The sequence below is a fragment of the Amaranthus tricolor genome, chromosome 12, assembly GCF_026212465.1.
Source record: "Amaranthus tricolor cultivar Red isolate AtriRed21 chromosome 12, ASM2621246v1, whole genome shotgun sequence".
Classification (NCBI taxonomy): Eukaryota; Viridiplantae; Streptophyta; class Magnoliopsida; order Caryophyllales; family Amaranthaceae; genus Amaranthus; species Amaranthus tricolor.
Window position 1 is genome coordinate 17,248,387 of NC_080058.1, and position 12,249 is coordinate 17,260,635.

A 12,249-nucleotide genomic window follows, 5' to 3' on the forward strand; every position below is an offset into this window, starting at 1 on the left:
TGGTCAGGGGCTAAGGAGGGAAGAAAGACGGAAACTCATACTCATAAAGGAGAGTACGGTCAAAGAGTCCTTCGGCTCGAGAAGGGTCTTCAAAGAGAGAGAAACCTATAACTATCCAGAAACCTGCAACTTACAACCCACATTGACCATGAATAGTAATCAAATAACTAAAAATACATAATAAATAGAATACGTACACATAACAAAAAATAAATATAAAAAGTAAAGAAAAAGGTAAAGAGTGATAAGTAAAGGCAATGAATAATAACAAATGATGGGTAAGAGAGACGAGTTTAGTAATCTAAGACGTCGTAAGACGCCGCCAACTGCCCCTATCTCTGGTCAAGTCTTTGGAGAGGTAAAGTTCGTACATGTCACTTTTAGATATAAGCATGCAAATAATGCACATTTTGAAAATCATAATATATTAATATATTATGGAATTTTAATCACAATAATAAAATCAAGCAAAGACTTAATGATACTCTTGACCAAGAGTAACGTATGAATTTCTTATAATACATCGATTAATGTACTCCCTCCGTTGCCTTTTGTTTGTCCACTTTAGGAGTGAGAAATTTAAATTTCATTTTCGAAGTATATATTCAAGACAAAATTTAAGACAAAATATATTCATGTGGTATATGTTAAATTCGTCTTGATGCAAAGAATTTTAATATATAATTTGTGCAATTTTTTATTATGCTTAGTAAGAGATATCGAGACTTAAAATTTACTTTGAAATACGTACAAAAGGTAAAGTGCACAAATAAAAAAAATGGAGAGAATAATAATAAATGAATCCATTCGATCTTGCTTTACTTAGCAAATCAAAATTTATACCGTATAAGATTAAAGTATCATATATATCTATTATCTTTTTTCTATTATCTATTACATACAAAAAGCAAGGTTCTTTTGGTACTATCATCAAATGAATAGTATCACTTCTAATGCTGACACGTGGCATTAGTAAGCCATCAATTCCTTGTGTCTTGTAAGATCTGATCCGTTGCTTAGTTCAACGGTCAGCATTCTTCATTTCTTTTCACGCCTGTACTGCTTCTTCCCTCTTTTCCACGCCTCTCTACTATTTATTCACATGGTCTTCGTATCATTCACCTGCTCTTTCATCAGAACAAAGTCTACTGCGTTCCTCTTTCGCTCTTTCGCCATTTTGCTCGGGTTATTTTTTTTTTTTTTTTTTTTTGCTTTGTTTTTTGCCATTTTGTATATTGCTTTGTTTTTATTTTTCTCTTTCATCAGTTTTGCTTTGTTTAATATAATTCTTATTTTTTCCATTAAAGATCAATCAATTTAATTCCACATGAAGAGAATGGCATACTGTTTTTAGGTTACGCTCTTTTTAGACTTGGACTTTTGTGCTTTGAAGCTCATTCCTTAAGTTTCACGGGGACCAATCATTCAATGCGCTTCTTCATGAGTCCAACTTAATTTGGGATAGCCTTTCAAGTTCTAAAGTGATTACGCTCACAGATTCAAAACACCAAGGTTACATGCTCAAAACACCATTCCAACATAGATTCCTAAGAATTAAAAGACTTGAAAACATAAATCCCTAGGGGAACATTCAAGGTAGATGAATGAACCCTTAAAAGCTTAATTTAAAAAAATTTATTGACCTTAATAAGGAAAGTAAGAATAAGGTGAGTCCGAGAATCAAGTGTTGTCTCACTTAGATCAAGTACCGCTTTCCCTAGGCAATGTCTTAGGATGGATTTTCACCTAATCCGGTCCTTTTCTCAACCAACCTTGTAAAAAAAATACCAACAAACAATGTAAGTCCAAAATAAGAACAAGAAATGAAACTATTTTATTTACTAGATTAATTAAAGACAATAAATGAACGAACCTTGGAGATTGGTCCTTCATTCTAGCAACATAAAACCTTCAGGATTGATGGACCTAGATCTCCATCATTAAATAATGCTATGACTGCAAAAATTACATGCACTTAAATTTCTTCGCACATGGAAATTCTAGTTTTCAGTTTGTAATCTTAATTTAATGCATAATCTTAGTTTTTTACTCGCCTTTTATACAACATTATTATTCATTTTTTTCAGTCTGGTTAAGAAGTTCTTTGATACTTTTTTGCCTTATTATTAAGGGAATGGAGAAATGGTGGTGGGCACCAGGCTATGATTACAACAGATCCTACCAATGATGTGTAATTTCAGAAATGTTTCACTACACAATTTTGCATGGATCATAGCCAACAATTTTTTTTATCATTCGGCTTGCGAGTTTTAGAATTTATTTTCCCTTATCACATGGCTTACCAGTTTTAGAATTAATTTGCGCGAGTAATTTAGAGTTATACTAAAGGCGAAGAACCTTAATTGAGTTTAAAATGCATAGGTGAAGTTTACCAATTTGTAGTTTGTAACATCTTAGAAGTCAGAATTGTTGTAATCTTGTGTAAGAAAGTATAAATTTTGACCGATTATAAGGAATATCAAAAAGTGATCTGGATATTTCTATTTGATTTAATTCGCTTCAACATATTATTCTTGGTCACAGTTTCATTCAAATGGTTATTCAAGTGATACTTAGAAGCTGTAAAATTTGTACTTCTCTTTTTCAGAATTGAGACTATCTATGTTATTAGAATTTGTACAGGGTTATCAGTAACACTGCCTTCCTTGCTTTTTTATAGAAACATATATAAGTTTGCACGAAATGAAACGAATAATGCATGAAATAACTATTTGACAAGTTCAAAATTTGAACAAATACAATCAAAACTAATCATGGTTTTTGACCATGTTGGTGTGCTTTACATCTGGATAAAGCTCGGTAGGATGTACATCAATAAAAAGATTGCGATTTCTTACATCTGACTTTACAAGTTTACATATTGCAAAAGAATTTGCATATTTTTTTTGGTTTTGCATGTGTTTTCTAATCCAAGTATGTTTTGGGGGGATCATTTATACAATTTGGCTCTTGTGTATGATTAAGTAGTAGCTCATAATTTTCTACTGTAAAAAGAATAAGATATTCAACTAAGTTGGAACTGAGTTTACTCGGGATAGTTGAAGGATGTTGGCTCTCTTAGGTTTTGATGATGACTACACTTTATATAAACAAATGTATTTTAGAGATTAAATGCAAGTCGATATCCGGTCATGATAGAGATCGTTGGTAGTGCCTATGACTTAGTCTATGAACATTGTACTTGTCAAATGTATCCAAGGAAGTTAGATAAGGTAAATCGCTTAGAATGTTAAATGTAAACAGGAGGTCTACTGTTCCCAAGTTTGATGATTAGACGTTACTGAAAAATGGAGACAATTCTTTGTTCCCAGACTGGAGTCTGGAGAATTTATGTCAGCTGGAATTTCTGTTAATTTTATTTTCTGATTTTTTAGTTGATGTATGAGTTAAAATTAATTTGTTGCATTATTTAATAAATAAGTTAATTGGCAAAATATTTTTTAAAGCCACGTTAAAATAACCGTGTACTTTCTAGAGAGTGGAATATTTCTCTCCTTATTTTTCTCCTTAAAACTAGGCTTATGTTTTGGATCTAATTAAGTAAAAATCTACTTTGCCTATTCTTAGGAAAAATATACCATGGCTAATTACTTGGAAATCAAGCTTCCTTCTATTTATCTTTTAATGAGGAATTATCCGTGGGTTTTTAATCTTTAGATCTAAGATCCATTTAATTCTCCTTAATCTTAGGAATAAGGAAGCTAATGGGTAATTACTCCTTTTTATTAGCTAATTGAGTTCCTATATAAAGGGAACTTGATTTAACCTAAATGTGTAAGCCAAAAAGAGCCTAAGAGTCCATACGTGAGCTTGATATTAAAAAGATATATTTCTGTTCAAAAATTTCCAATCAATTTATAATATTTTCTTGTGCAACTCTTTAATTTTATCTTTAGGAATTTATCCTTTGTAAAGGATTTTTGAGAGAATTGTTGTAACTAGACTTAGGTAAATCTAGGGGAGAATTAGAAAGCTTCGAGTGAAGCTAGAGAAGAGAGAAGCTTCGAGTGAAGAAAGAAAAAGAGAAAGAGAAAGAGAAGTTGGCCTAGTCTGTATTTGTTTTATGTAATTGGAGAGTTTTGAAATTCCGAGGGGTCGTGGTTTTTCCTTCTATTTAGGCCTAGAAGGTTTCCACGTAAAATTTTGTTGTCTCTTTACTTTTTCGTTTTAAGTTTAAGTTTTAATTCCTCAATCTAATTCTGTAAAAACAGGGCTAAAATTCTTATTATTAAAACAACAATTCACCCCCTCTTGTTGTCGTTCACCATCTCTAACAATTTCTACAAAGGAGTATAGTGAAGAGAACACATAGTTAGGCAGGGAGATGAGTAGTGCTCTTGGAATTCATATTTAGTGCACAAAAGGCTTGGTGCACAAAAACTTTAAGGGAAACACGTAAGCTGCCTATTAACACCAAAGTCAAATAAGAAGGCTATACAAAAGCATGCAATCACTGTTAGAGGAGCAACATTAAAGATGAAATAGCGTAGACCTGCAACAATACAAATGAGACATTGACACAACACCAACACCAACATGCATGCCAAGACAGAACAACAACAACAACAAATAGTGCAAGCCAACATCAAATTCAAATCAAAAATGAAGAAAAATTTACCTCTACTTTTATCATAAAACTTGGTTTCTATCATATATTCCTTTTTTCTTTTAGGCCAAAAATCATGTTGATATGGATCAAAAAACAAACTACATATACATCTTCAACCTTTACATCTTTTTCACATTTTTACAATAAATTGACAATCTAATATTTACATTTGTATTATTGCTAATAAAACTATTTAAAATAGCATTATTGAATTCAATAGTGTAACTTGGGGGTTTGCGTGCGTAGCACACAGCCCCACAACTAGTCAAAATAAAACTTGACAAACTTGTCTTTATCATTTATTTGATGTATAAAAGGATAAATTACCTAGAATAATCTAAACTTTGTATGATTTTCCAACAATAATCCCACCTATTGATTAACCATGAACAATTTTAACTTTAGGGGTATTTACCTAGTGTAAACTTGAGTAACCCAATGACCTGATATAATAGTTGATTCACCAGAAAAATAAGTTGAAAACTAATGTAAAATTAGAGAATGATTTTTAAAATTTACGTAAAAAATTCTGAATATCAAAAAAATTAAAATAAATTTTAAATTTTTTTTAACATTTGTTTGGACATTTTATTTTAATTATCTTTTTTTTAAATAAAACTTATTATAGCAAGTAATCCGGTTATGGGGCTTTTCAAGGAAAATACCCTCTAAAGTTGGGAGTATTCATGGTTAATCAATAGGTAGGATTATTATAAGAAAATCATGAAAAGGTTGGATTATTCTAAGTAGTTTTTCCTATATATAAAATTACTTATAATATAAATCCTTGACGATAAACATTTAAATTTATTCATGTCATAAACTTTGTACCCCGTCCAATATTAGTACACTGATATAACCGTGGGTAAAATAAACATATGACAAAATATATTATTTATCTCCTTTATAGATACGAGTTGCCGCCGTCCTTCCCTCCCAAGACCCTGTCCATTGTTTTACCATGAGCGGGATACACTGGTTAGGATGATGATGATGATGAAAAATTTGCATGCTCAAATTTAAACAACATTGGTAATAAACCAATAAAGAATTCATAATAAAACTAACTCGATTCATGCACAATTCTTAGAAATAATGCTACACATGAAGGAAAATCTTGCAACATAAACTTTTGTTAAGAAACAACATTGCAATCATAAACTTGACACTTTAATTAACTTTGATTGTTAACTAAACATGAAGCATGTAGGAGTGAAAGTTATTTGGGTTAAAATCAAAAACCAAATCAAATTGAACTGAATAAGAAATTTGATTTGACTTTTTTCTAATATAATTTGAATTTGGATTGAAATTTCATAAATCGAATTTTTACAATTTGGATTTGGTTTCATAGGATGGAAACCGAAAAAACCGAAAGTACACCGAAATTTCTGAAGTAAAGACTATAATCTTTTCTTTTAGGCCCAAAATAAAAGTATAAGTGCTCAACTTTTTTTAAAAACTAGACAGCCCAAACAGAAGCTCAAAGCTCCTAAATCATTTAACCTAAGTGAAACCCTACTTTCTCTTTCACACGTATTCTAACATTCCCAACCAAAACCCTAAGAAAATTTCCCCTTTTTGTTCCTTCAGTTTCCTTTTTTACCGAGAAAATTGAGAGAGAGTGTCTGTAAGAGCATTTGTAATGGTGACCCAATATTGGGTCACATGACCCAACAAAAAGGAAAAACCTTATTATGGTAATCTAATTTAAGATGGGTCATGGAAAAGGTTGGATGATTGTGTCTTTGGATGACCCGTTCAATACAACGATCATCTGAATTTTTTTTCAAATTATTTGCCACGTGTCAGTCCATGATTGGCCCGCGAAAAGGAAAATGCATCAGCTTTCCCAGTTAATCCTGCTGCACGCCACTTGTCCTGTTTTGATTGGCTATGAAAAAATAGCCGTTTTTTCCCTTTAACGGCTATTTTCGCATTAAAATAATTTTTTTTAAAAAAAAATTATACCAACGGTCATATTTTTTCGAGATCTATAAAATGAGACCCATATTGATATATTTTGACATAATTTTTTTTTACATATTTTGTTCATATTTTCGGTATTTTTTTGGTTAAAAAAAATACCAAAGTAATCATTTCAAAAATACCAAAAAAAAATATGGATTCAAATAACCCAAATTATGGAAGAAATCCATGTAAAAAAAACCAAGGAAAAAATCTTCTTACAATCAAAGTGCTCAAATTCAGTATCAAAATCCTCCGTTCATTCCTCCATTTTCTCAAAATACTCCAAATTCTTCTTACTATATTTTTGAAAATATCCCAAATTCATCTTATTATGTTCCTCAAAATACCCAAAATTCTCAAACTATGTTTCACCACCATCATCAATCTCACAATGTCAACTCTAATATTGATACGTATTCAACTCCAATAAGGGGTGAAAGTTTAGATGAAAATGAGATGGAGTATGATGATGATGATGATGATGTTGTTGATGAAAATCAAGGAAATGATGAAGATGTTCAATATGGTGAAGATGGAGGAAATTCTGTTCATCATGTTGATGCTAGTCTTTACACGCAACCATCATTTCAAGATCTAGTTTCACAATTTGGTTCACCACCGAGCTTCACTCAATTGGTTCAACCATCTCAACAGCTACCTAATAATAATGATGAAGCCCCTATACCTTCAAAGAAAAATTGGGATTTGATTGAAGATATTTCTCTCATATGTTCAGTCATGAACACAAGTACAGATCCAATTGTGAGCACCAACCAAAAGATAAGAGTGAGGTGGCAGAAAGTTAAGGAAGCTTATGAAGCAGCGAGGATGGTTACGACCCCATCTGATCCCACGAAGAACCGCCGACATGCTTAAATCTCGTTGGGGTAGAGTTGCTCCAGCATGTTTGAAGTGGTCTAGAAGTTATGATGAGGTTGTTAGGAGGAAGAAGAGTGGCACGACAGACGAAGATGTGCTTAAAGAAGCGCATTTAATCCATCAAAGAAAACACGGTAACTTTAACTTGATTGAGCAATGGAAAATTTTAAGAAAGTATAACAAGTGGAAGCAAGTGGTAAAAACTAATCAAAAAAAACAATTGGATCAACAACCAACTGGTGATGTTAGTAGTAAAAGTTGTGGGAAAAGATCAAGGACGGAAGAAGATTCTGAAACTCCAACAAGTGAACCTCAAGGAGGATCATCCACGCGCCCCGAGGGTGTGAAGAAGGCTAAGGCTCGCATGACAGGGAAGATGGTCGCAGATCAATCAATTCAAGCTTTGAGTGCATTTGGAGAGAGTCTTCGACTTAATTCAGAAATAATGAAAGAGAAGACAGAACTTCAAAAACAAAAAGAAGCCCGAAAACAAAAACAACTTCAGAATTACAATCGTCAGTAGATATTTTAATTATGTAATGTCTTAATTATGTTTTAATTATGTATTGTTTTTATCCTTAAAAGATGACTTGGTTGAAAATATCTGGCAAAAGTTTGGAGAGAACCGCGATTAATGTATTATTTAAAATTTTAGTTTTTTAATTTTTGTATTTATTTTATGTATGTGCATTGTAATATTTATTTGAAGTTAACGAATTTTTCTTAAATATTAAAAAATATTTATTAAAAATTATATTTATATTTATATTTATTAAAAATTATTATTTTTATTAAAAGAATAATTTTTTAAATTATAAAATAGTTGATCTATTTTAATCAAATAAAAAATTATATTAACTTTGTACATGAAAATATTATTATAAAAAAATAAAGATAAATGTTAGATAAATTAAGGGAGAGAAATTATGGTGGGGTAGAAAAAAATAAGAAAGAGAGGATGATGACCTTTTGAAAGAGGTTATTGTTAATAAAATTAGGTTGAAAGATGAAATTTTTGGAGAGAGAAAAATAAAAAAATAGTAACATGACTTTTTTTTTAGGTCATGAGTAAGGATGGCCTAAGTGAAGAAAAAACATAAATCTTTTAACAATGGTGACTATAATTCTTCAATATTAACATGGTACCACCTATGTTTTGTTCAACAATGGCGTCCAACAACACCTACATTGTCATCATTCATCAATGCCTTCACCGTAAGGCTTCACCGTCATCTTTCATCAACGTCTTCGTCGTCATCTCAATATCAATGGTTTTCGTCAAGTACTTTTGATTATTCAATTTTTGTATTTTAGAATATTTTGTTCTGGTTTTTTCCTTTTTTTCGTTTTTAATTCTATTTATTTATCTTTTTATTTTTTAAATGGATATGTATTTCTATGAATTTTGTACTTTTCATTATTTCATATTTATTTCTTTTTTTTTCTTTTTGGAACAGTGATGTTATTGTGATTTGTGAGATCCTTGAGATAATAGATATTAGATATTATAGTCATATACATTCGGTTTAATTGGTGTTAATCGGTTCAGTATGAAGAATTTCGGTTCGGTGTGATTTGGTTTTGAAAAAATTGAATTTGGATTTGGACTTGAGACATGAAAACCGAATTTAGTTTGGTTTGATTTGGTTTTATCAAAAAATCGAATCGAAAACCGAATTTACACCCCTAGAAGCATGAAACCTTTTACATCAATTCACGCAAATGGTGAAATAAACATAAATTAAAAATCATTATGGAAATTGGTCAAAAATTAACCACCCATAATTAACATATTGACTTGCACAACAAACTTCATCTTGTCATACCAAACATGCAATCACCCAAATATTTTAAATATTATCCTTAATAAACTATTAATCCAATTATAAAAATAATTAATCTTGATAATAAGGCTTATAACCTATCTATAACAAAGCATGACACAAAATAAAATAAGATAAACTTGGTAAATATAACAATGCACGTTTATCATCTTATCATGCAATAAAGAATACTTGTAAAAACAAAACAAAGAAAATACTATCCATCTTTAATAATATTATTAATCATCAAAAAAATCATAGTAAGTTACTAATACTTCCAACCATTAAATTTCTTTGAAAATTAAAATGGAGTATCATCATTACGACCAAATGATAAACATGAATAAATAACCATGATCATTAACTTTACAAATTTTCATGGATATAAAAAATTTACTTTAAACATATGACATATTATACTTAATATAAATAGTAAAAAAGATCTTACTTGACTTGTAGATTTTAGCCATAATTACATTCTTGAGAAATATCATCTTTACCATGTAACTTTGTTCATCTTTCTTACATAACTTGATCAAAACAAGAAACAACGCAACCCTTCATGAACCATTGTGTCCCTTAATCGAACCAAAGCACCCTTTCAAGAATCTCTACGGGACTCTCATCACCCAACCATAGTGTACTTTTTCACATCAGCAAACTTTTAAAATTTACCAATAAATTTTTCAAGTTTGACAAAGTTTGTGGTCAAATCCTTGAGACTTGCCATAGGCTCATACTTAGTTTAGAAATTGGATGTTTTAGATTGTTGTAAAATGTGACTTTAAATTATTAATTAAAGTTATAAAATAAAGTTATATAAATTTAGTAGGTTACGAATTACATATAACAAGTTCAATTTTTGCTTAACATACATCAAATCCGAATTTCATCTTCGGCAATCACCATATATCGAACATAGTAACAAGAAGGTTTTGTGTGTGACTGGATATAAATTCTAGTAGAGATGTTTTATCCTAAAACATCATTTCCTCTCTACTATGGTGCTCGATGTCGAAAATATGTTTTGAGATACGAGGAAGTTCACTAAAAGCTTAGCACAAATAAACTACAACGATGTGAGAAAATTTAGATGGAAAAAGAAAACGAAAATTTACAATCAAGGATTGCAAGTTCTCTACATAAAGTGCAATGGAGGAGAAGACTTCAGAAATTTCATGTAAATTTCTTGTATTATCCATGTAGGAAATAACATTTACATGCCTTGTATATTTATAGAAGAGCATACAACCATTCATGAAGTAATATGTCGCTTCATGAACCGCAACATCGATTCACTAATCAATGTTAACATTAAATCAATCCATCTAAATATATTTAGTTAATATAACCATATTAATTGTAGGTAGTTATAGCATGACTAACAAAACGTATAAGACGAACTTTGCAAACCAGCGCCAAAGTCGCGAGCCGCGGCCTGGACAACTCGCGAGCGGCGAGTTATGTCGCGGGCCACGATTTGTACACATTCCAAACATAAACTTTTCTTTGATTTTGGGATATTCCAATTAAACATTTAATTAATTTATTTATTTGATGTAATTAATTTATTATTTTCGATAACCATTATATACACTATAAATGACAACAATTAGAACACTTAAACGGTTTAAAAAGTATTACTAATTACCCCTAATAAAATTTATTAACATTATAAAGATAATAGGAGTCAAATGAAGAGCTTCGGAAATCCATTGTAAAGTTGCACTTATGATGTTGCACTTGTGATCACTCGGTAGTTTACTCTTCTTGCTATTGAACATCCATTGGCTTAACATTATTCTTCTGGTGTAACGGGGATTTGAATTTCAAATAATTTTGTTGTAAGTCTATCTTGAAACACTCAATTATGGTTTTTGAATATAAAAAAGTGACTTATACATCTATAACAGCTTAAATACCCAGCAAAACAACATTTAAATTCAAAGATGTATCATCTAAAATTTATATCAATGAACGTTTGAAATACTCTAGCCATAAAACAGAAAACCTAAAGTATCTTCTGTAGTAGACATTTGTAGTTCGCCTTATAGAGCAAAAATGCGGTCGCTGTCCCGATCACGATTTAGGTTATTTGGATTAAGATTGATAAGGGATAAGATCGATATTAGTAAAATCGGATCTTAAAATTGTATGATCCTAGATATATGCATTGGTAGAATTTGAATTGCTAATTATCAATTACAGTTTGTTATTTTTGAAGTTTTAAGGTTTAAATCAATTATCCTCATCTATTAAGTTATGAAAAAATAATATTTAAATAATCAATTAAATTGAAAATCAAGAAAAACTTGAATTTTATAGTGATATTGTTATAAGATAAGTTTTTACGATTCAGATTATCTTAGTAGGATCGAATCGTTAAACCGTAGGATCGTGATATGATCCTACCCCCTGATTTCTTAAGATAAGTAGGATCATACGATTCTACCAACTTTACGATTCTACCTACAATCTGGATCAGTCGCCTATTTTGGCTTGTAGGATCGGAGGATCGTATATCAAGATTAAGATTCTAAAATCATGATCATGGTCACCATCGTGGGGCGTGGGAACGGAAAAAATTTGATTATCACAGAACGAGCTAGTCGCGATAATTATACGATAATTTATGTATATACTTAAAATATATTCTATAAATAATTTATTAATTTTTTTTAATCTATTAATATTACATATAATAATACATTTAAAATATGATATTGATAAAAAAAATAAAAAATAAAAAAATAATAATAAAAAAAGAGTAAATTATATAAAAATAACAAGACCACTCTAACAAAGTAGTAATTTAAATCTCTTTAATATTTAAACATAAGAAATACTCAAGTCTTGTTAACTATGATTAAATAAAATTAAAAATAATACTTTGGCTATCATGATCATAGCTTTAAAAGACTTTTAATTATTCCTCTTTTCATTCCT

General features: G+C 30.3%; 1 protein-coding gene across 1 annotated transcript in view; it reads left to right on the plus strand.

Moving 5' to 3' along the window:
* Positions 1 to 6,964: 6,964 nt before the first annotated feature.
* LOC130828643 (uncharacterized) overlaps positions 6,965 to 12,249 on the plus strand; it is a 13,372-nt gene continuing 8,087 nt past the window's right edge. The window contains exons 1-3 of the mRNA XM_057694607.1: positions 6,965 to 7,432; positions 7,515 to 7,902; positions 10,510 to 10,565. Of these exons, the coding sequence (XP_057550590.1) occupies positions 6,965 to 7,432; positions 7,515 to 7,902; positions 10,510 to 10,565 (912 nt within the window). The remainder of the gene's footprint in view (positions 7,433 to 7,514; positions 7,903 to 10,509; positions 10,566 to 12,249) is intronic.